The 23642-nt window shown below is 38.8% G+C and overlaps 1 protein-coding gene across 4 annotated transcripts in view; it reads left to right on the top strand.

Annotated features, from left to right (window-relative positions):
* Positions 1–22195, top strand: part of TPR8 (Tetratricopeptide repeat (TPR)-like superfamily protein) — a 123788-nt gene extending 101593 nt beyond the window's left edge. For all 4 annotated transcript variants that reach the window (XM_010245563.3, XM_088896237.1, XM_088896239.1 and 1 more), the window contains exons 8-10: positions 8819–8865; positions 9056–9106; positions 21667–22195. In XM_010245563.3, coding sequence (XP_010243865.1) covers positions 8819–8865; positions 9056–9106; positions 21667–22053 — 485 coding nt within the window. In that variant the 3' untranslated portion in view covers positions 22054–22195. The remainder of the gene's footprint in view (positions 1–8818; positions 8866–9055; positions 9107–21666) is intronic.
* The last annotated feature ends 1447 nt before the right edge of the window (positions 22196–23642 follow it).

Genomic DNA, 23642 nt, shown 5'->3' with positions numbered 1-23642 from the left:
TTGTTATTATAGTGTAAATATTATTTCATTTTTTTATTTGATGTAAAATAATGATTTAAATATGAATATGCCTTTTAAGCTATTGTAAATAAATATTAAAACAGTTGACTATTTTGTAAGTAAATAATTAAAATCATTTCATAAAGAAAAATAAGAAATTATCCATATTAATAAACACTTGGGTTATACTAGCCTACAAAAAGGGGTGCCTCACACATTGTACTTGCAAATAATTCTTTTAAACAACTTAATAAAATCCTTCATTGTCATCAATAAAAACAAATATTTATGTATTGTATTGAAAACTTTACATTAATACAATTAACAAAGTAAAACTTGTTGAGAACACATGTTAGATTTTTATATACTAGGGAATATATTGAGAGATATTCTAGTAGTATTTTGTGTCAGTACCTATGGAAGTAGGAATATTTGTAAATTTTAAACCATGGCTTTGTGGCATGCAACTTATCACTAGTTACCAGTTTTCTACAAAAATTAAGAAAAATGAAGTGTTGGAAAATGCAAAAGAAGGAATCCATAAAAGAAATTACAAAGAAGAGCATATTTTTGTTTGGAAAAGGCATGTAAATGAACAACTAATCACATTGAAAAGAGCCATAAGATTATTAGGAGCTTATAAACCATTTAATAACAGCTAAAAATTTTTATATGCAAAATAATACATAAATGTACATATGATTAAGAGCTTATGATCACAAATGCATACATACATATAAATATGCACTTCCTACTTTTGCTCCTTTCTCAATGGAAAATTTGATCAGAGGCTGGCCTTACAGAGCATGTTCAACAATCACAAGAACAATAATGGCGTTATCATGGATAGATCCAAGCGGGCAACATATAAAGTTGAACTTTGGTGGAAGTAGCATGGGAAATCCCGGAAAACCAGGCATTAGTGGTGTATTTAGACTTGTGGCTTTGTGTTGAGGGCCAATAGGGCAAGGAGATTTACATTTATTATGGGCTGAATTACTGGTGGTGCACCAAGGGATTAAACTTGGTAAGCTGCTAAATATGAGAAACATTGTAGTAGAAGGAGATTTCTACATCTTAATAAGAGGATTAGTGAATAGAAGCTTGTTGAATTGGCAATATAATTATGTACTAAGAGAAGTGAGGCAGCTGGCAAAGGAATTACTAATTCAGTTTTGATGGACAAGGAAAGCAAACAGGCTGGTGGATTATCTAGCTAAACAAGGAGTAGATGGAGATCAACTTTTTTGGGGTGTAACAAGTGAAGTTGTAAATACATTATAAGATTGTTTAAAAGGGGTGTAACCAGGGATTTGTAGATGGGAGTTTGGACTACTTGAGGGGATGTGATGCTTCTTTCTCTTTGTATGATATTACTCTTTAATTAATACAATGCACAGATTCCAAAAATTATACAAATGCACAAACTAATATATTCATATTATATATACATTGACAAAAACACACATAAGGCATCTCAAGGTGTTAGTAGCCTCATACAAAGGCTTGAGCTTCAAGGTGTAAAGCTGATAGGCCCTCGACTACCCATTCAGGCCCATCACAGGAGACCCAGGCCCACGACATGCAACAGCCAGGCCAAGCACGAGAGAAGCACTCGATCTCCCATGTGCAACTGCCACAGAGGTTTGTTTACGTGAGGAGGCCACGTCCCTCCAGTTAATTAGCCGTCTCAGTCAAGCCATGTGCAGGAGAGGCTGAAGAGAGAGTATAAGTATTGTATTACCTCACCGATTCTGGGCATGAAAAATGAAACCCTACTGATCTCCTCCATCTCTCCTCAACAGCCAGGCCAAGCACGAGAGAAGCACTCGATCTCCCATGTGCAACTGCCACAGAGGTTTGTTTACGTGAGGAGGCCACGTCCCTCCAGTTAATTAGCCGTCTCAGTCAAGCCATGTGCAGGAGAGGCTGAAGAGAGAGTATAAGTATTGTATTACCTCACCGATTCTGGGCATGAAAAATGAAACCCTACTGATCTCCTCCATCTCTCCTCCTCTCTTCTTCCTCTCCTCTACTCTACTCTGTTTTCAGGAGGGTGAGCTCCCTCGAACCAGCTCAGGTTTTCAGAATATCAAAGTGATCTTATCAACTGGTATCAGAGCTTAGCACTGATGACTAATACGAGATCCACTGCAGTAGATGATCGTGTTGATCGAATTGAAGTAGAAGTTCACCGAACCACATCAGAACTGAAGGATATCAAGGAGACCTTGTCGGCACTGGTGGGGCAGTTCAAGCGACCATCCACACCCATGGCGAGGGAACCAGAAGCGGAAGGATCCAGTAGCAGTGCAGGTAGACGTGGCGGGATCTCCCCAGGCAAGATGATGAAGATCATATTCCCAGTTTACTTAGGTGATGATCCGGTACCTTGGATTTATTGGGCTAAACGGTATTTTGAATATCATGAGACCCCGGCGCACCAACAAGTGCCTATTGCCTCTATCCACCTCGATGGAGAGGCCATTATGTTGTACCAATGGTATCGAAAAACACACCCCCAGACTACTTGGATGGACTTCACCGAAGCCTTACGAGTGAAGTTCGGACCATCTGGGTATGAAAATTTTGATGAATCCTTGTCCCGCATCAAACAGACTGGTAGTGTGCGGGAGTATCAGACTGAGTTCGAGAGATTAGCCATCCGTGTGCATGGTTGGCCGGAAACGTCTCTGGTTGGCTGTTTCTTCGGGAGTTTACGGGAAGACGTAAGGATTGAAGTAAAAAGCATTGCAGCCTTCAACTCTTATCTCTGCTATCTGGCTAGCTAAACTCCAAGAAGACAGGCTAAACCGATTAAGAAAAACCACTAGACCGATTGGTCCAGCAGTTGGACCCCTATTATGAACCCACCCAGTCGAGCAGATTCAGCTCCAGGACCCTTACTTCCCACCCCGGGCACTAAACCAGAAGCCCCAACACCCAAGAACCCCGAGACCATGGTAGTACCTTACAAGAAGTTATCCTGGACCGAGATGCAGGCCTATCGAGAAAAAGGGTAGTGTTACAATTGTGACGAAAAATTTCCCCAAGGGCACCGGTGCAAGACCCCACACCTCTACCTATTGCAGGTTGAAGAGGAGGGTGCCAACTGTGAACGGGAACCGGAAGTTGGAACCAATGAAGCAGTCCCAACTACGGAAATTGAATATTATGTGATTTCTTTGCAAGCTCTATCGGGATGTCAGAGCCCATGTACCCTGAGGGTGGAAGGGTGGGTTCAGGCCCAAAAAGTGGCTATCATAATCGACAGTGGAAGTTCTCTAAATTTTGTCACCCCTGGGTTGACCCGGAGACTCGGGTTGGATGTGGAACCCAAAGCTCCCTTTGCTGTTAACGTGGCCAGTGGGCAAGGAATCAGATGTGAGAGAAAATGTAAATCAGTTAGGCTTAAAATTCAGGGGTACCTCTTCACTATAGACCTGCACCCCCTTGAATTTTCAGGGGCTGATATAGTTCTGGGCATCCAATGGCTTCAATAATTGGGCCTAGTAATGTGCAATTGGGCTGACCTTACAATGCAGTTCCAACATGAAGAACTCACCTGCATATTAAGGGGAACCAGACCTGTCTCGGATACCCCCTTGCTAATGAGTATGGGCCCCATGCCTCTTGGGCCAACATTGACTGTTGATGATACTACAACCCAGAAACCCGAGCAGCAGGACCAACTCCAACAGCTCCTGAGCGAATACGAGGACGTATTCCAAGAGCCATCTGCTCTCCCCCCCTCGAGACAGCTGGACCACAGGATTGTACTCCGACCAGGAGCACCTCCTACAAATGTCCGCCCATATTGGTACCCACATTATCAGCGGGTAGAAGTGGATAAGATGATCCAAGAACTCCTGGATAAAGGGTTCATTCGGCCCAGTAACAGCCCGTTCTCCTCACCTGTCTTACTAGTAAAGAAAAAGGACGGGACATGGAGATTTTGTGTTGACTACTGAGCCCTCAACAACATCACTATGAAGGACCGATATCCCATTCCATTGATAGAAGAGTTGTTTGACGAGTTGGGCCAGACCCTCTTCTTCTCCAAACTGGACCTCAGGTCCGGGTACCACCAGATCCGAGCCCACCCAGAAGATATAAATGAGACAGCTTTTTGGACGTCGGATGGGCACTACGAATTTGTGGTTATGCCATTTGGTTTAACCAACGCACCAGCTACCTTTCAGCGGCTCATGAATGACATTTTCAGACCGTATTTGTGACGCTATATATTGGTTTTCTTCGACGATATACTTATCTACAGCCCCACCTGGGCCTCACACCTAACACACTTGCGTCGCACTCTGGACCTACTTGGGTAGCACTCCTTGTTTGCCAAGCCCACTAAATTTTCCTTTGGACAGACCCATATTCATTACCTTGGGCATATAATAACAGGTGGGAAAGTTTGTACAGACCCAGACAAGGTTTCAAGCATGGCCAACTGGCCTAGACCACGGAACCAAAAGTCACCTAGAGGGTTCCTTGGACTGACTAGTTACTACAGACGTTTCATAGCCGGTTATGGTATGTTGGCCGCACCTCTCACTAAGTTGTTGAAGAAACAATCCTTTACATGGGACGAGGCGGAAGAAGGGGCCTTCCAATCTCTTAAGAAGGCAGTCACATCGCCTCCCACCTTGTCTCTTCCAGATTTCAGTAAAGACTTTGTGGTGGAAATTGATGCTTCAGGGAAGGGGATTGGTGCAGTCTTAATGCAGAATGGGCAACCATTGGCTTTCTTCAACCGAGCTCTATCAGCCGAGGCCCAAGCCAAGTCCACATATGAGAAAGAGTTGATGGCGATTACCTTAGCAGTACACAAATGGAGGGTGTACCTTCTGGGAAGGAGATTTACGGTGCGAACCGATCACCAAAGCATTAAACATTTATTGGAGCAGAGGATTCTCAGCCCAGAACAGCAAAAATGGGCCTACAAACTTCTGGGTTACGATTTTCATATTGAGTATAAACCTGGGCCTTCAAATGCAGTTGCAGATGCACTATCCAGGGTAGAAGATTTCTAGCTGATGGGCCTGTCTAAACCCAATTACCCCTTGTATGACCTCATCCAGCAGGAGGCACAATCAGATCCAGAACTCAGCCAGATCTGATCCCAATGGAGCAAGGATCCCACTTTAGTGCCAGGGTATTCTGTAACTAGTATTACACTCTTCTATAAAGGTCGTGTGGTAGTAGCCAGCAAATCAGAGTATCAGAAGGAGTTTCTCAAGTTATTTCATGACTCGACTATAGGTGGGCATTCTGGGTTTCTCAGAACCTACAAGAGGATAGCGAGCCATTACTATTGGAGGGGAATGAGACATATGGTTCAGAGTTATGTGGCCTGTTGTGACATATGCCAGCAGCACAAGTATAGCACCCAGTCTCCTGCAGGTCTACTTCAGTCCTTACCCATTCCAGAACGAGTATGGGAAGACATTACCATGGATTTTATTACCAGGTTGCCTAAATCAGCAGGGAGGGAAGTCGGTGATCCTGGTGATTGTGGACCGCCTGAGCAAATATGCTCATTTCTTGGCGCTACCACAGCCATACACAGCTTCCACAGTGGTCAGTGGCTCGAGCTTATGTCCAGGAGGTAGCCAAATTGCACGGCACTCCGAACTCTATCTTGACCGACAGAGACCCCCTCTTTATGAGCAAATTCTGAGATTCTTATTTTTCTGCTACCACCCCCAGACAGATGGGCAGTCCGAGGTGGTCAATCGTTGCCTTAAAACTTACTTGCATTGTTTCATCGGAGAGAAGCCCAAACAGTGGGCTTATTGGCTGCCATGGGTCGAATATTGTTATAACACCACATACCAAGCTTCAGCAGGGACCACTCCATTTAAAATAGTTTATGGGAGATCCTCCAGCTGTGCTTCCTTACGAGAAGGGGACTTCTACAATGGCTGAGGTAGAAGCCCAGTTATTGGACAGAGATGAGATTTTGAGATCCCTCAAGCTGCATTTGTAGAAAGCCCAACAGCGCATGAAGTTAGCCTATGATCACAATCATCGGGAGCTTGAATTTGCAATGGGGGATTGGGTCTACTTAAGACTCCAGCCTTACCAACAAGCTTCGGTAGCCCGACGGGTTTGGTAGAAGCTAGATCCTAAGTATTTTGGCCCATTCATGGTGATTGAACGAGTAGGGCAGGTAGCTTACAAACTAGAGCTTCCTATTTGCTCGAAATTACACCCAGTTTTTCATGTCAGCATGCTGAAACCATGTCTAAGTCCTACCACTAAGGTCAGCCCAACCCTCCCACAGTTCACTAAAGACGGGGACATATTGATTGAGCCACAACAAATCAGAAATATAAGGTGGGTCAAAATGGGCAAGAAGTTACACAAGCAGGCCCTGGTCGTGTGGAAGAACTTGCCACCAGAAGATGCCACATGGGAGGACTATGACAAACTGAAAGACCAATATCCTCACATCAACCTTGAGGACAAGGTGTTTCTTGAAGAGGGTGGGACTGATAGGCCCTCGACTACCCATTCGGGCCCATCACAGGAGACCCAGGCCCACGACATGCAGCAGCCAGGCCAAGCACGAGAGAAGCACTCAATCTCCCATGTGCAACCGCCATTGAGGTTTGTTTACGTGAGGGGGCCACGTCCCTCCAGTTAGTTAGCCGTCTCAGTCAAGCCATGTGCAGGAGAGGCTGAAGAGAGAGTATAAGTATTGTATTACCTCACCGATTCTGGGCATGAAAAATGAAACCCTAATGATCTCCTCCATCTCTCCTCCTCTCTTCTTCCTCTCCTCTACTATACTCTGTTTTCAGGAGGGTGAACCCCCTCGAACCAACTCAGGTTTTCAGAATATCGAAGTGATCTTATCAAAAGCCCATACACTTGTTCAAAGCACCGGTTGGAAAAAAATTCCACCTAATGTATAGTGTGGTATAGTCTGTAACTTTTTTTAATAGCCAAATTGTAATAAGGAATCATATTTTCCAAAGAAATGGTAAAGAGCCTATATGCAAAGCCCTGGTATCTAGAGGTGAGCAAAAAAACCAAAAAACCGAATTGATCGGAAAAACCGACCGAAACCAAACCGAAAAATTGGTTAACCGAACCGATCATTTCGGTGTTTTTAAAAACCAAAGGTACCGGTTCGGTTTCAATTAACCAATATAGAAAACCGACGATTAATTGAACCGACCAGTATACATATATTTCTATATATTTTTATATGTATTTATGTATATTATATATATATTATATATATTTTATATTTTTTTATAAATTATAATTTAATAAATATGCATTATTTATAAATATATATTTATAATATATTATATTATATTTATTATTTAAAATATAATATTTTATATATATTTATAATTTTTTATTATATTTTTATAATATATATTGTAAAAATTAAATATTTATAATATTTTTATTTATAATCGAACCGACGGTTAACCGAACTGGTCAATCGGTTAACCAAATGGCTTCAGTTTGGTTCTGGTTACCGGTTTTCCAAAAACCAGTAGTACCAGTTCGATTCCAAAAAATGCCCCACGGTTCGGTAACCGAACTATGAGCACCCCTAGTGGTATCATAGCCTGAAATTGGCTAGATTGCAATTTTATGTGAGAAGTATTGCTCTATATAAACTAGAATACACATCCCAACTATGGTTGGTTTCATAGTGTGACCTACTGTAAGAGGGAAATGCCTTACTAAGGGACTGGCTAACAAGGGTGGGGGGGGGGGGGGTGGGGGGTGTTTGGTACTGGTACTGGAGTCTTTGGAATGTGTGATGTGTGCCTGGAGTGAAGAGTCAGTGTACCACCTGTTCGTGCATTGCAGGATAAGAGAAATAACCCTGCAAGACTAAAGATTTAATCTGAAAATAGAGAGAGAGAAAAGTGCTGAACCATAAGGAGATGGCGAGACAAGAAAGGTTGGAGAAGAGAGTCCATTGACCTCTCTCCAGTCCCCTAATCACTTTTATTAATTCTAATGAGGAAAAAATAGTATAATTACAGTGATGCCTTTAATAGGTCAGCCAGCTCATAAAAACATAAAAGAAAAGTTAACAGGCCCATTAACATAAAAGACAGCTACAACTACAACTAAAGTATAAGCAAAAAAAGGAAGATTAGGGCCCATTTGGCCCAGCCTCTCTACAGCAGGATTGCTATCACTTCTGTGAGCTGTTCAATGTCAGTTGGTGTCAGCTGAGGGGCCTATTTGACCTGCTGAGTCCTTGGACGTTGGTGGGGTTAAACCATAAGGGAAAGATTCTATGGAGTATAATTCCCTAGCGGTCAGTTGGGTCATAGGAAGGAAAGAAACTGTGGAGGATGTGGTAATCCAGGCTGTGGGTACTCTACACGCTTGGTTATAAGCCAATGACCTGTTCAGGAAAATTCCACACTACCAGTTTTTTTAATATAATATCCTATTCAGTTGATACACAGATCTGATATGGAGTAAAATTTTTTTCATCTGTTTTTGTATGGAGTGCCTTGGTTTTAGTGGCTCTACTTCTAGATGTATAGTTACTGGTTGTATATACTTGGTCTTTACATGTAAACATTATCTTTTACAGTGTTAAAATATAATGTGATACCTTACCTTTTCTTCAAAAAAAAACACCAGACTTCAATCTAAACTTGTAGATGAATCTTATATACTTTCTAAGTAGCAAATCTCTCTGAAACATTTTCTATTGAACTACTGATTTTGTTGGAAATATCATTATCTTGCCATTACCATACTTTGTTATAATAGTTGAATGCTACTTAGTTCTTGATTTGACATCTCATGTATGCAGCCTTACAGTTGGATCCAAACAGTGATTCCATAAGAGAAAATATCCGGGTTTGTCTATGTTCCTTCCCCTATTGTTTTAATCATACACACACACAGTTCCCCTATTGTTTTAATCATACACACACACAGTCCATGTCACTGTTTTTGCTCTCTCTCTCTCTCTCACACACGCACCCACACCCACACTGTCCTCGTTTTTCATATGAGCTAATCTTTTTTTTTTCATTTCTAATCATAGGTGGCTGAACAAAAACTGAAGGAAGAGATGCAACGTTCTGGAAATGGTCAGGTAGTTACTTTCTATTCCTCATTAATCATGATTTATTTATTTGGTGCAAAGATGAGTTGTTCTGTACATACATATCACAGGGATTCTTGTACCACTGTATAGTTGCTCACTCTTTGTGGGCATCATAGTCATACCTGTGGTTCTTGACACATTTAAGTTAAATAGAAGCATTCTTTACCTTTTCAATGGACAAGATGCATGCATTACAGTGAAAGCTGTAAGTTCCTACCTAGGTTCAAAGTATTGGAAATGCAAGGTGTATCGGAAAGACAATTTTAAGAGAATGCCAGCATGCACTTTGGATCATGGTTTAAAATGTCCCTAATTTCCCTAATATTTCCACAACATATTTCCATTTCCATGGGTAGTGACACGAAATTTTACCGGAATCGACATATTCCCCAATGAACACTACCAACACTATGTGGAGTACAAGAGATAGTTTCCATGACATACATATTCCCCAATGAACACTACCGACACTATATGGAGAACAAGAGATAGTCCTATAACATAAGTTGGTTATAGCATTTTAGATATGTGGAGTAAAAATGTCATTGGCCGCCTAACTTACATGATTACCACATTGAGCTAGCTCAATATTCATTTCCTACTATCTCTTTCATCTGTATAGTTGTCTCCTTTTCCTGCTTCACCGTTAGAACAACCAGGGACACCATTAAAATAATGGTACTTTTTCTGGAGAAGATGCAGATACCTGTATCCATCACCCAATAACTTTATCTACCTAATAAGTGATATAATCCCTAGAAATATACTTTAATCTGTTGAGGTGAGCCAACAGGTCATAAATTTTAATAGCATGATCTGTTATTCTTGTTGTGGGACATTAAGTTTATGGGCTTAAGTTATAATCGTGGGCCTATGTTGGTGTGAAAATTTTAATAAATTCTCATGCAACATAATTCACTCAATCAAGTGATTGAGTTTTTATTATTTTGGGTAAGGCCCATTCAGGGAATCATACGGATTGTTCCCCTAAATTACATCTCCACAAGAAAGTAGAGAACACCTTTTGTTTCTGACTTGGAAAAATGAATGCATAGAACAAAAGAAAACAACAATAGGGTACTTAAAAGAACTTTTCATTTGCTTTTCTTTTACATCAAGTGTACAAGAATGAGAAGAAAGAAAAAGAAAATACAATTGAGAAACTATACAGCAATACATTTCTCTTTTCTTTTTAATACAAAGAAAATTTCCTTCTCACTCCTTTCTTCACAATAAGTTGTAGTCAATCAGATGAAATTCTGATTGTAGACAGCCTTAATCCTTGGATTTTTGCATACAAAAAGGGAACCATAGTCAATCAAACTGAATATTTGATTGTAGACGATTTTCATCCCTCTTCTCTTCATTTTCATTTGAAGGGAACCATAATCAGCCTTCGATAATTAGACTGAAGATGGTTTAATCCCTAACTGTCTTGAAAGAGGGACCATAATCAACCAAGTAGAGGCACCTGGTTGTAGATGGTTTATTTCCCTCTACTCTTCATTTTCATTTGAAGGGAACCATAATCAGTCTTCGAGAATTAGACTGTAGATGGTTTAATCCCTAACATTGTCTTAAAAGAGGGACCATAGTGTAGATGGTTTATTTCCCTCTATTTCCTTTCTCAAAAGTGAAAATAAAAGAGAGAGAAAGAAGGATACATAGCAGAAGACATATATAGAAAGTATTCACAGAAAGGACTTTCCTTTCTTCTACCTGTATTAGTCAGACTTTTCCTTCCCTGCCTTCCCTCGAGCACTTCTCTTTTCTTCTCTCTTTTTCTGTGCTTTTTTTAGGAATCTCTTGTGACAATTTTCTCCAAAGAGTGTCTCTCTGTCCGTGCTTCTAACTTCCCCTTAAGAAGCTTAAATAGGGAGTGAGGTAGTTATGTAACTACCTCCTCCTCCTAGGTGAAGGACACCTGTCCCTCCCACTTAAAGAGGGGGAACTCCTCACTTAAAGAGAGGAAACTCCCCACTTAAAGAGAGGGAACTCCCATACGGGATACTTTTTTATAGTTTTAATGATTTGGCTAGCAGACTATCCAACCCACTTATTTGAGTTCTAATTTATTTAAATATTATTTGGATTAAAAAAATGCCTTCAACAGCCTACATTGTCATTCCTTTTATTTCCTGCATTTGGGCTGAGTGGACCTGGGCCTACAATTGTTTTAAGTTCTTTCTTATTGCTGCCACCTAATCAGGAGCAGTGTTGTAATCTCATGTTTCATTAGTCTCTAATATAAAAGATAACATGTAGGGCTGGTAAGAAGAGAATCTGCCACCCCTTATTTTCACTTCTCTTCTTCTTCCTTTTCTAATGTTGGGCTAATGATCTTCATGATATCAGAACACCTGAAACTGTATTAGAACCCGTTCATTTCACCTTTCTTCTCTTCTTTTCATCTTCTTCCTTTACTTTCTTAATTTCAGCAGCTATTTTTTCTAAAACCGTAGTTCTGGTCATAATTCTCCAGATTTTTCTTTCATTTTCTAGGGTTCTACCATGAGATTTAAGGCCAAGGAGACCCTAAGCTGTCAATTGACTACTAGGGAGACCTGATTTATTGCAAGTTTAGAAGCTAGACTGTGAAAGCACTTTGGTTCAAGAGGAGAGAGCTGCTGTCCAAGTGACTGCAATCAATTCTAGATTGTAGGAAGTTGCAGCCCAGGTGTTTCTGGAGTTTTACCTCTCCTGTTGTGTGATGGTAGTGTTCTCCTAGTACTCAAACCAAAAGGTACTTCTTGTTTCTGCTTCCTTTAAGTGAGTTTCAAGGGACTAGAGGTTCAACTATCTCCCAACAATAGTGAGGTAACTTCTAGGGGTTTTTGAACTGGTGATGGGGGTGCGAACATTGAGAATCCAAATCTGTCCAGCCTATAGATTACTAATGTGATGTTGGATAAGAAGAATTTCAAGTGTTCTCACTGTGGAAGGGAAAAGTACACCATGGATACATGCTGGATTTTACACCCCACAACTTAAACAGCAGCCCTGAGAAAAGATAAGAAGTCCTGCAAGGGTCCAAATACATTAGGATATATTCTAAACTCAAATGTTGAAGATAATGCCCAAAAGAGCAATCACATTGGTTCTTCTCTATTGGGACTGACCACTTCTCTCTCTAGTCATTTTCCTGAATTCACAACCGAAGAGGTAATTCTTAGTTGGGTTATAGCACAATTGAAACTTTCCTCCATTTCCTCCTCTTCCTTTGCAAGATAGGTACAGCTTGTACACTTAGTGCTATTCCGTCCCCATCTAGATGCTCTTGGGTTATCAACTCTAGAGCTTATGAGCATATGACGAACACATCATCCTTGTTTTCATCTTATCAGCTTCCTTTTGGGCAAGACAAGGTTAGAATTGCCAACGGTACTATTCCGTCCCCATCTAGATGCTCTTGGGTTTTCAACTCAAGAACTTATGAGCATATGATGAACACATTATCCTTGTTTTCATCTTATCAGCTTTCTTCTGGGCAAGACAAAGTTAGAATTGCCAATGGTTTTCTTTCCACTATCCTAAGAAGGGAGACATCTAGCTTGGGGAGAACCTCCTACAAGGTTTAAAGTAACACATTACACCTGTATCAGCAGGTAGCTGATACACCTTTTTCAAGGCTTTTCCCAAAACTTTATTTTTTAAATGTTAAATAGCCTAATCGCCAAGCAGTTTTGTATGTTGTGTTATAAAATACTTTTGTATTCTTAACTCTTTGAGATGATAATTATAAAATTGGCGTTATTAAACTAAAATATTCATTTTGTGTGTTTATATACTAATTTCTTTTTATTATTTTCTTATTTGTTAGGGTTTAATCAACATAAACATTGCTAACTGCTGTATTGAACCCTTAAAGACTTCAAAACCTGAACCAATAAAAATGTTTGGCAAGGGGGCTGCAGGTGGAGAGGATGTTGGTATGGAGAGCTTGGTTGGAAAGAATAAGGATGAGAAGACGAGAAATTTTAGAAAGGGTGTAAACGAAGATGAAGCGGAGGATATGTAATGCTGTTATGTTTGGGCTATTTCCCCTTCTAAAGTGTTTAGTTGGGGAGCCTTTGTACTTTGTACAAGTACAGCGGAGGATATGTAATGTTGTTACATTGCCTTTTCTCAAAAAAAAAAAAAAAGGATGAAGTGGAGGATAAAATGGGGAAGAAGCAGGACGTGGGTGAGATTAATGATGAAGTGGATGTTAGGGAGAGAGAAAATGTGTTGGGAGTGAAGAAACAAAGATTTACCATAGGAAAAGAGGTTATGGTACGCTAACTATTGACAACGACTTAGGAGATGATGCAGAAGGCGAGACTTTGATGGATGAAATACATGAGGTTGGAAAAAAAATCCGATGTAAATACAATCATCAACAAGGAATTGGAGATAAGTATAAAATTGGCCTTTTTTTCTTGGGTGGAGGGGAGTTTGCAGGGAATGCTTTTTGGGGTTGGCATAAAAAATGTTTGAGAAGGATTTAGAGGTTCGGTTGTGGAAGGGGAGAAGGGTGTGGACTTGCCAGCATAAAAAATGTTTGAGAAGAATGCCATCATAGAACTAGAAAGGATTAACGAAACTGAGGGGAAGAAGAAGATTGATAAGATAGTCCTTATTGTAGTTAAGAGATTTAAGCACCAAAATAAGAATTGAACTGTGACAGTTTCAACAGTATTTGCTAGATTGAGGGGAGATTTATTTGGGGTTGGCATAAATAAAAGGGTAAGGAAGACAAGAAAAGTTATGAAGAAGAAAAAAACAGTCGTGATTCCTATAGATGAAGGATTGGAAGGAAGGGTGTGGGGATTGCATAGGGTAAGGGGTTTTTGGGTGGTCTGCCTAATTGGCTTTGGAAAGATGGGAGATAAGTCTTTTGAAGGGTATATGCCTTTTCTTTTGGCTTTTGTATATGGGAGGTTTTTGAGTTTACTTGTTTTGATTTGATTGAGCTTTATTGACTTCCGGGAGGTTGGGTTTAATTATGGGGTCTTCAGGTGATTCCTTGTCACCTGTTATATTTTCTTTCGTTTCCTTTAATAAAATTTTCTTCTTTATTTATCTTAAGAAAAGAATTTCTTTTCCTATAACAAAAATAGGGTTTTTCCCCTATATTGTTTGAATGTTCTTTTCATTCTTCTTTTTCTTCTCATGAATATGTTGATTCTCTGTACTTTAACATGATGTTTATTCTTTTCTTATGAAAATTATGGATAATTATTAAGAAAATAGTAGGGGTGAGCATTCGGTTTGTTCAATTAAAAACCGACCGAACAAACCGAACTTTTAAAAACCAATGTAGTATTTTCAAAGACCAAATCGAAACCAAATTCTTCCAAAACCAAACAAACCGAACCAATTTTTTTTTTTTTTTGGTTATTTCGGTTGATTTTCTTAGAACCGAAAATCCATTTCAGTGATCATGATTCATGTGGTTTTCTCAAACATTTCATATGTATTTTTTCTCACTTTTTCTTGGTTGAATTTAATATGGCTATAACCAATTGGTGCTAGAGTTTGCTACTTCAGAGAGTAAAAAAATAATTATAGGGAATGAGGGAAGAAAAAGAAAAAATAAACGATAAATACTTGAGACTTCACTTTCTACTGTCTATCGGTGCTGGAGTTTGTTGCTTCAGTGATTCAGAAAGTCAAAAAAAACTTACAGGGAATGAGGGAAGAAGAAAAAGAAAAAAAATAAACGATAAATATTAAATACCTGAGACTTCACTTGTCGTCATTTATCGATGCCGGAGGTTGAGTTTGCTGCTTTAGAAAGAGGGAAGACGGAGAATTGGAGTCTTGGAGAGGAAGACTCGACAGTCGACAGATACAAACGTACAATATACAAAAAGTCAGAAAGAAATCAAAGAATAAAGTAAAAGTTCGAGGGTTTTGGGTTTTGGCCTAAAGACCTATATAATTACTAATATACCCTTAGAAGTTCAGTTATTTCGGTTAATCGAACCTCTAAATACCGCACTTGAAATCGAAACCCAAGGATTATAAAACTGTAATAAAAGGCCAAAGCCAAACTATATACCCAAACGAACCGAAACCAAAATTTCGATTCGGTTATTCGGTTTAAGCTGAACTATGCTCACCCCTAGGAAATATAGTTTTGGAACCTAGGGAACTACCCTAGAATATATGTTTTTTACTTAAAAAAAAAAAAAAAAATCCATTGCCTAGGCAACTAGGCGACAAGGTGCCCCCTGTAGCCTAGCCTCACCTTGGTGCCTTGAAAACTATGGCCTTTAAATCAACCCCCTTGGCATATTTTAGAATAAAAAACTAAAAAGAAATATGAGCACAAGGTTCAAAGTGTCAGTACACCCCTTGTGGCATATCGGGGTGTATTGATACTTTGAACCTTGACCTCCTACTTAAATCTGCTTTGCATCTCCCAAATTTTGCTACTAACTTGCTTTTTGTTTCAATTACCAAAAAAAAAAACTTGCTTTTTGTTTCTATTAGAGCAGCTCAATGCATGAGATTCCTACCAATGCAGGGTTTGGAGGGGGGGGAGGACAGATGTACACAGCCTTACCACTGTACATACAGAGAGGTTGTTTCCCAATAACAAAAACCCTGGATTGTATTTTGACATTTTTTTCCTACTCATTGTGTTTTCCAAGACCGGCTGGTGGGGAAAATGATTGGGAGTGGTTGTGATGTTGGAGGTCTCTACTATCTTAAGGATGATGCTGGATTAACTCTTTGGGTAGCTACCGGTAATAGCAATGCCTTCATTGAGTCAAGTTTAGAGGTCTATCTCTAGCATGACATATTGGGCCATCTGCCTTTTCAGTTCCTAGAAGTTTTGTTACCGGAATTATTTAAAAATGTGTCTGTTGAGAGTCTTTTCTGTGATGTTTGTCAATTGTCCAAACATTGAAAGACAAAATATCCTAGTTCTATTACTCATATCACTACTCATTTTGGTTTATTCCATTCTAATGTGTGGGGTTCTTCACTTTACTTGTTACCTCTATGGATGGATATCACTATTTTATTAGGTTTACTGATCATTTCTCATGATATACCTGGATCTATTTGATAAGAGAATGTGATGAAGTTCCTAAAATCACTATGATCTTTTGCAAGATGATTGAGACTGAATTTGAAAAGAAACTTAAACAATTCAGGTCTGGCAATGCAGCTGAGTACTTAAAAATTCATTTAGTTTGTTCTTTGAACATCTTTTGGAGACGGTGCATGTTCTCTTATTTCAACACAAGGTTTCAAAGAAGTTCTGGTCTCATGTAATGCTTTCAACCACCTATCTAATAAATAGGATTCCATCCAGGGTACTTGGTATGAAAACTCCTATTTCTATTCTCTGTCCAAGTGTACCTCAGTTTTCTTTACCTCTGAAAGTCTTTGGCTATATTTGTTTTATACATATTAGGGATCCTGAAAGGACAAAGTTGAATCCAAAAGCTATTCATGTTGTCTTTTAACGTTAATCAACTACACAAAAAAGTACAAATGTTTTAATCCACATACAGGGTGGAAATTTATTACTAAAGGTGACACTTTTTTGTGAGTCACAATCTTTCTTTGAACCTCCCAAGGGGGGACTTGCATATTATCCATCCCATAAATAGGTTTGTTTCTTACTCACATTTATCCATTGCCTATTGTTTCTTTGTTTCTGCACTTTTGTTTGGTATTCTGTCTCCAACTTTTACAGGTATTTTGAAGCTATAGTTGAACCTAAATGGAAGGAAGCAATGGATGAGTAAATGAGAGCTCTATTGAAAGAGCATAGTTGGCTGCAAATGGGTGTATACAATGAAATGCTACAAAGTAAATGATTCTGTATGTAGAAAGATACAAAGCTAAGTTGGTTGCAAAGGGGTTCACATAGGAGGGAATAAATTACAAGGAGACCTTTTCCCCGGTTGACAAGTTGAAAGCTATACGTGTATTATTGTCTCTAACAACAAATTACTCTTGGGAACTACATCAACCAAGTGTCAAGAATGCCTTCTTGAACCGGAATCTGCAAGAAGTCTACATGGTTCCTCCATGTTATGACACAATAGGGAAAGTGTGTAAACTAAAAAGAGCTTTGTATGGTCTCAGGCATTCTCTTAGGGCCTGGTTTGAGAGATAACCACATTTTTAAAGTAGGATGGGGGAAGGGTAACCACATAATTATGTATATTGATGATATGGTGGTCACTAGGAACGGTCCAAAGGAGATTCAAGAGTTGATTTTGGCTTCAGAATTTGATATTAAAAGTTTGGGATCTCTAAGATATTTCTTAGGAATTAAGGTAGTGAGGTCTGGTGAAGAGATTTACATCTATCAAAGGAAGTAGACTTGTAGAGACTCCTATTGAGCAGAATCATGGATTGCAAGAGTTATGAGAATCTATATTCAGACAAAGAAAGGTACCAAAGGCTGGTGAGGAAACTTCTTGACTTGTCTCTCATTAGGCCTGACATTGCATACACAATCCACATTGTAAGCCAATTCATGCATGTTCCTCATGTTTCTCACATGAAGGCTGTTGAGATTTGAGAGAGTTTTCTGATATTTGAAGGCATGCCTGGGGAAAGGTTTGTTATTTAAGAAGCATAACAAAGCTTGAAGTTGAGTCATATATTGATGTTGACTGGGAAGGTTCTGCAACTTCTACTAGCAATGGATGGTCTACTACTAGATATTATAGTTTTGTAGGTGAAAATCTGGTTACTCGGAGATGCAAATGACAGACATTTTGTGTGAGAGAAGATACTTATTGGAGATCTTTGTATTCCCTACATGCCATCTGCAAGACAGCTAGTTGATTACTTTACTAAGGGCCTTACTAGAGCAAGATTTGCTGAATAACTGTGCAAGTTGAGCATAAATATAAGTTGTTGGACATAAGTTGTAATTAGGTGTGGAATCGAGCAGAGCCGAGCTGAATACCTGGCTATTCGAGCTCAGCTCGCCAAAACAATGTTAGGCTCAAGTTCAAGCTCAAGCTTGAGCTTGACTCAAGCTAGAGACTTGAGCTCAAATTTGGCTCGGCTCAAAAGCTCACAAGTTCCATCTCCTATTCCATGTTGAAACCATACCATGAAAATGGGAAATGAAAGTAGGAAGGTAAAGTAAGAAATTCTTTGGGGAACCATGACCATTGTGGCTGGGCATTGGTTCCTCAGCTTTTTTTTCTCTTAATTTCTCCCATTTTCCATAAGACCAAATTCAGTCTTTCTTTTTTAGTTCTATCATCATTTCCTTTCTATTTACTTTTTCCATCACTCTTTGCTTCTGTTTCCTTTTTTTTCCTTTAGGCTTTGTTTGGGAAGAGGGTAAACGCCGGTTTGATGCATTTATGCAATCTGGTTCAGTTTTTCTGGTGTTTGATAAGAGTACATTTGTGTATTGGAAATGACAGTTATCTCACACTTGGAATTCATGTTTATACCCATAACAACCAAAAACCATTAGGCAAGGAAACAAAATTTATCAATGCAAAACTAAACCAACTTTGTGTTTTCATGAACCAGCATGTTTGTATTTTCACTCTTCCCAAATGGAGCCTCCCCCTTCCCCCAATTCAGGCTCTTTCTTGTGCATTTTTTTATCAATAACTGGAAATTTCATTGATTAAATAAAAGGAATTACATCAGATGAAAAAAGGAGAGATAACCTCTGACATAGTTGTCAAGGTGTCACCTAGGTGACTAGGCGCCCTCGGCTGGGCGCCTCACCCAAACGCCTTGACTTTTAGTTACTAGGCGCCTTCTAGGTGACTATGCGCCCACCTAGGCAACAAAAATACAAGGTGGGTGCCTTTTATAATATCATTTATATTGCTGTATCTTATTAATGTATGTGTTAAAAGATTTTATTAAATGCTATATATATATATATATATCAATTATACTATGTTTTAATGTTTTACTATTGAAACTTAAAAGATCAAAGGGTTAAGAAGAGAAAGAAAAAAAGAAAGAGGAAAGAAAGAATAGAATTATAAAGAGGTTCTTTTTTTATTCTCTCTCTCTCTCTCTCTCTAATTAAATAAAACAGAAACTCCATCCTTGTTTTTTCTATTTTGCTTTCCATCTTGAATATTTATCATATAAAGTTAATAACCTGTTTTAGATACTAATTGATATGAAATTGTTCTGTTAAATACTTATTATAGTAGTATTACTTTTGAAAATAATGAATTTAACATATGTAAAAGATTTTATCTTTTCCATCAAAAACCGCCATAACCATTTTCCCAATTTCCAATCCTCCTAATTTTTTTCTCTTGTTGACATGTTCCCAACTAACTTTGTGACCCTTTCCCCCCTCACCTGGATCCCACAAAAAAGCTCTCATCATTTTCTCCAATTTCCTAATCACACTTCATAGGGACCTAAAGACCAGTGGATTAAACTGTTAGCAAGGGTAGCTCTGATTAGAGTGATACTTCCACCAAGGAAATGTAGTTCTTCCAGCTAGCAAGTTTCTTAGTAAAACTCTCCACCACTGGGTCCCAAAAGCTAACACCTAGGGTTATGGCCTAGAGGTAGACAAAGGTATTTAATTGGCTACTGTGCCATCTCAAACGCCATCATATTTGTAAATTCCCCTTCGCTCTTAGTCAGATTCATTCCTAGTGCTTTAGATCCATCTCAAACGCCATCATTTCAGAAAGTCCCAACAGCCCTGGTAAAAAGCCATAGTAAATCCATCTGGCCCTAGTGCTTTAGATCCATCCATGGAGAATATTGCTTTCCTAATTTCCTCCAACTCAACTTTTCTTTCCAGCCAATCTTTTGAACCCTCTGATAATCTAGGCCAATCTAACCCTTCCAACCAGATTCTGTCATCAACCAGCCTCCTAAATATAGATCTGAAATGCTATGAAAAGGCATGTGAGATTTCATCTCGTTGAGTGAGAGCCACACCTACTTCTAATTTTGAAATAAAACTCTTCCTTTTCCTCTCACTAACCAGCCTCCTAAACAAATATACCTTGATTTTTGTTTCCAGCTTATCTCTTCCTTAATTAAGATGTCTTCCAACTGTGTCCTTGGGGATCTCCTTTCCAATCTATCATTCTCCTCAAAAATACCTCAATTTTCCTTGAGGTCCAACTCTTCAACCTTGTCTTTGACCTCCTATTTTCTCACCTCTAATCTCCTAAAGTGATCAATATTCCACTCTTTGATTTTCTTTCAGCACTTTCAATCTCCTAATAAAAACTCATACCCTTCCATTTGGCCCTCGAAGCACAACTAACCCACCAATCCCTGACTTTGTCAATAAAACCTGGGTGGGATAGCCACATGTTTTCAAACCTAAACAGTGAGAGCCCCCTTCCACTCAACTCTGAAATGGAAATCGGCCATGGTCAGAGGTTATCTCAGTAAATCTTCCATGACTAGTCCACCCCAATGCTCCTCCTAATGCGTAGAAAATAGGAATCGATCTAGTTTAGAGCACATAGGATTTGCTTAGGTACCGATCTAGTTTAGAGCACATAGGAATTTAGACCAAGTGAATCTGTCATGCGAGAGGAAGTTCTTTTAGCCCAAAATTAGCAATTAGCTTGTTAAATTTCCTCATACTCAAGGTGTTATTCTATCTAGGATTATTGGATTCGTCAATAAATTTGATTACATTGAAATCGCCTCCTAAGCACCACGGGCCCTCTCACAAGCCTCTTATATATCACTCAATTCTTCCCAAAATTCATTTCTTTTCTCGTAGCCATTCGGACCATAAATGTTTGTTAGAACCCACTCAAATCCATCTTCAAGAGACCTGAACTTAACAGATAATGTGAATTTGCCTAATAACTTGATTCCTTCCACTAAATCATTCCTCCAGACAGTAACTAGACCCCCTGAAGCACCCCAAGAAGGTGACCATGCCCAACTAATCCTTATGGCTCTCCACACACTTCTATCCCACCTGACATCAAAATTTGTAAGCTTGGATTCTTGAATAACCACCATGTCCGGATTCTCCTTCTTAAACAATTCCTTTATTAAAGCTCTTTTCCTAGCATTACCCAAACCCCTCGTATTCCAACTCACTAATTTCATTCTGAATGCTTGTATGAGACCTGCACAAAAATCCTTTATTTGCCTCCCCTTCTTTCCCTTCTCTCACTGAATTCCTCATCTCCTTGCAGATCTCTTTTTAATCTTTCAACCTCTTTCAGTTTCCTTTTCTAAATTTACCTTCTTGTGCAGCTTTCCTTTTTCTGCTTGTTTCTTGAATTGTTAACCTAGTTAGATGTTGTCTTTATACAACATTTTAAAAGTCATTTCATCAAAATGGTGTATTTCCACATTGTCTTTAAAGTCATTTCTCAACCTTTCACTTCTTTGTAGTGATTTGGGCAGTGAAAAGACAATCTTCCTACCGTGGGGATAGCTTTACTGCAACTGTGATTAAAACTAGAGATATTAGTCATTATTTATCGCATTCTTGTGTGTAATACAATTTATTTTGGTGATTCTGCTGAACAGCATGCTACCCCATGATTGTTTTGACTTAATTATTGAATGTACTGTTAACACATTTTCCATTCCAACAGAATGCAGGTTCAACAAGTCATAATCACCAAGACTCAGATAACCAGTCCACAGGAGCATCTAGGAGCCGAAATGCATCATCACCATTCACATCAATACCTTTCAATGCAGCTGGCCTTCCCACAGATTTTGCAAACGTTCTCATGAATATGGCTACAACTGCATATCAGCAGGGCCGGCAGACCCAAGACAGATCACATGATGGAAACAACACAGATGGGTCTCATGAGCCTGAAATAAGAATAGGTGGTAACATAAGCATGAATTTCGGAGATGAAGTACCGGTGGACCTAACAGGTGCTTGGAGATCTGTGATGGAGATGTTCTCAGGGGCATCACCCCATGATCATCCTCAGGGAAATATGAATAGTGGACCAGCACCAAATTAATACAATGGATACTGATACACTGTACAAAAGAATAGATTGTACTATACTTGCATTGTTCATTTTCCCTCCCTAAATGGATATGAATCAAATTCTCTAATCAATGAAGACGGGCTGAAACATTAGGTTAGCTCTTCACTAGTAATTATGTTCGTCTTTCTGTTCCTAGTTGGGCTACTAAGCCATGACTAGCGAGGAGAGAGAGAAAGAGAGAGAGAGAGAGAGAGAGAGATTTTGAACTTGCATCAAGGACCCCTAGGATAATCCATCCACCCAATATCAACTATAATGTTTTTTTGGTCTCTTTGAGCCACCAGTCAACATTTCCATTATATGACCTGTTTAGAGGTTGTTCACCAATGAATTTTTTTTCTCGTTGCAAGTTTCAGAAAACAAAACAAAACCAGCTGGTTTGAAGACAAATTGGTTCTTAAGCAAAAACACAGAAAACATGTTCCTGGTTAAGGGTTATGAGTGTTTGTTTTTCTTTTTTTCCAAAACTGAAACCAAAAGCGCGTTCATGAATTTCTGGTTCAAAGAACCTGTTTTCATCTGTCTATTCTTTTTTTTAGGTCCTTATCTGGTTATTTGATATCATGTTCCACTAACCATATGATTTTTATACTACACAATTTCTTCTTGTTTCAAAAACCATTATTTTGATGGTTTTAAAATCAGACATCCTTTAAAGGAGAATGTGCAGTACTTGGGGGCCATTTGATAACAGTTGAAGATGCTGAACTGAAAAGCTTATCACTGTCTTTTAGTGGATAAGATTTTAAGGAGGCTCTGGCTCAACAGCTAAAACTGAAGTTGGGTAGACTATTATATCCTTGAATTTTTTATTATTTAATTATTTTAATAACTACAAGACAAAGCAATAAGTCTTTCAGTTCAGAAACTTCAGCTGTTATCAAACAGTCCATTAGGGTTTGGGTTTTAAAGGATTTAAATAGTTATTATTATCTTTTTCTTTTTTTGAAGTCAATAGTTATTATTATCTTAGTGTACCTATCTGCAAACTATCAGAAATAAAAACTTAAAAAAGTTGAAGCGAAAAAAAAAAAAAAAGAAGTGTATCGAACTATTGATTAGATTAGATGTTTGAAACTCAATTTTTGAGCACTTTCAAAAAACAAAAAAACCCTCACTTTTTTAGTATATATTGTCCATACTTTGAACCTAACCTTGCTTCCAAAGGGGCCTACGTGAAAACCCTCCCAAAAGCACAAAGATTTTTTCCCTAGTTGGTGTTACCGTTCAAATTAAGCATATGTTTGTTTCTGTGGGAGTTTTCGTAAGAGATGTTTTTTTAGATAAACGTTTATCTGAAAAACACTACTTTAAATGTTTTTTGCTTTTTCTATTTGGTTGGACGTTTTATGGGTGTTTCAAGTAACACCCCATAAAGTTACTTTCCGTCTTAGATAAAGTGTGCCACAACAGTATTTCATTTCAAGAATTGCCCAGACATTGGGGTAAACATGAATTTGACGTTTTCCCAAATGCCCCATGCACATAAATCAAAGCGTTTCAGTTTTCTAATGTTTATTTGATAAACGGTGAAACCAAAAAATGGTTTCATATACTAT

Source organism: Nelumbo nucifera, chromosome 1, assembly GCF_055504915.1.
Source record: "Nelumbo nucifera cultivar China Antique chromosome 1, China Antique-T2T, whole genome shotgun sequence".
In the NCBI taxonomy this organism is placed as follows: Eukaryota; Viridiplantae; Streptophyta; class Magnoliopsida; order Proteales; family Nelumbonaceae; genus Nelumbo; species Nelumbo nucifera.
Note: the sequence above shows the minus strand (reverse complement) of the source record. Positions and strands in the feature narration are given on the sequence as shown.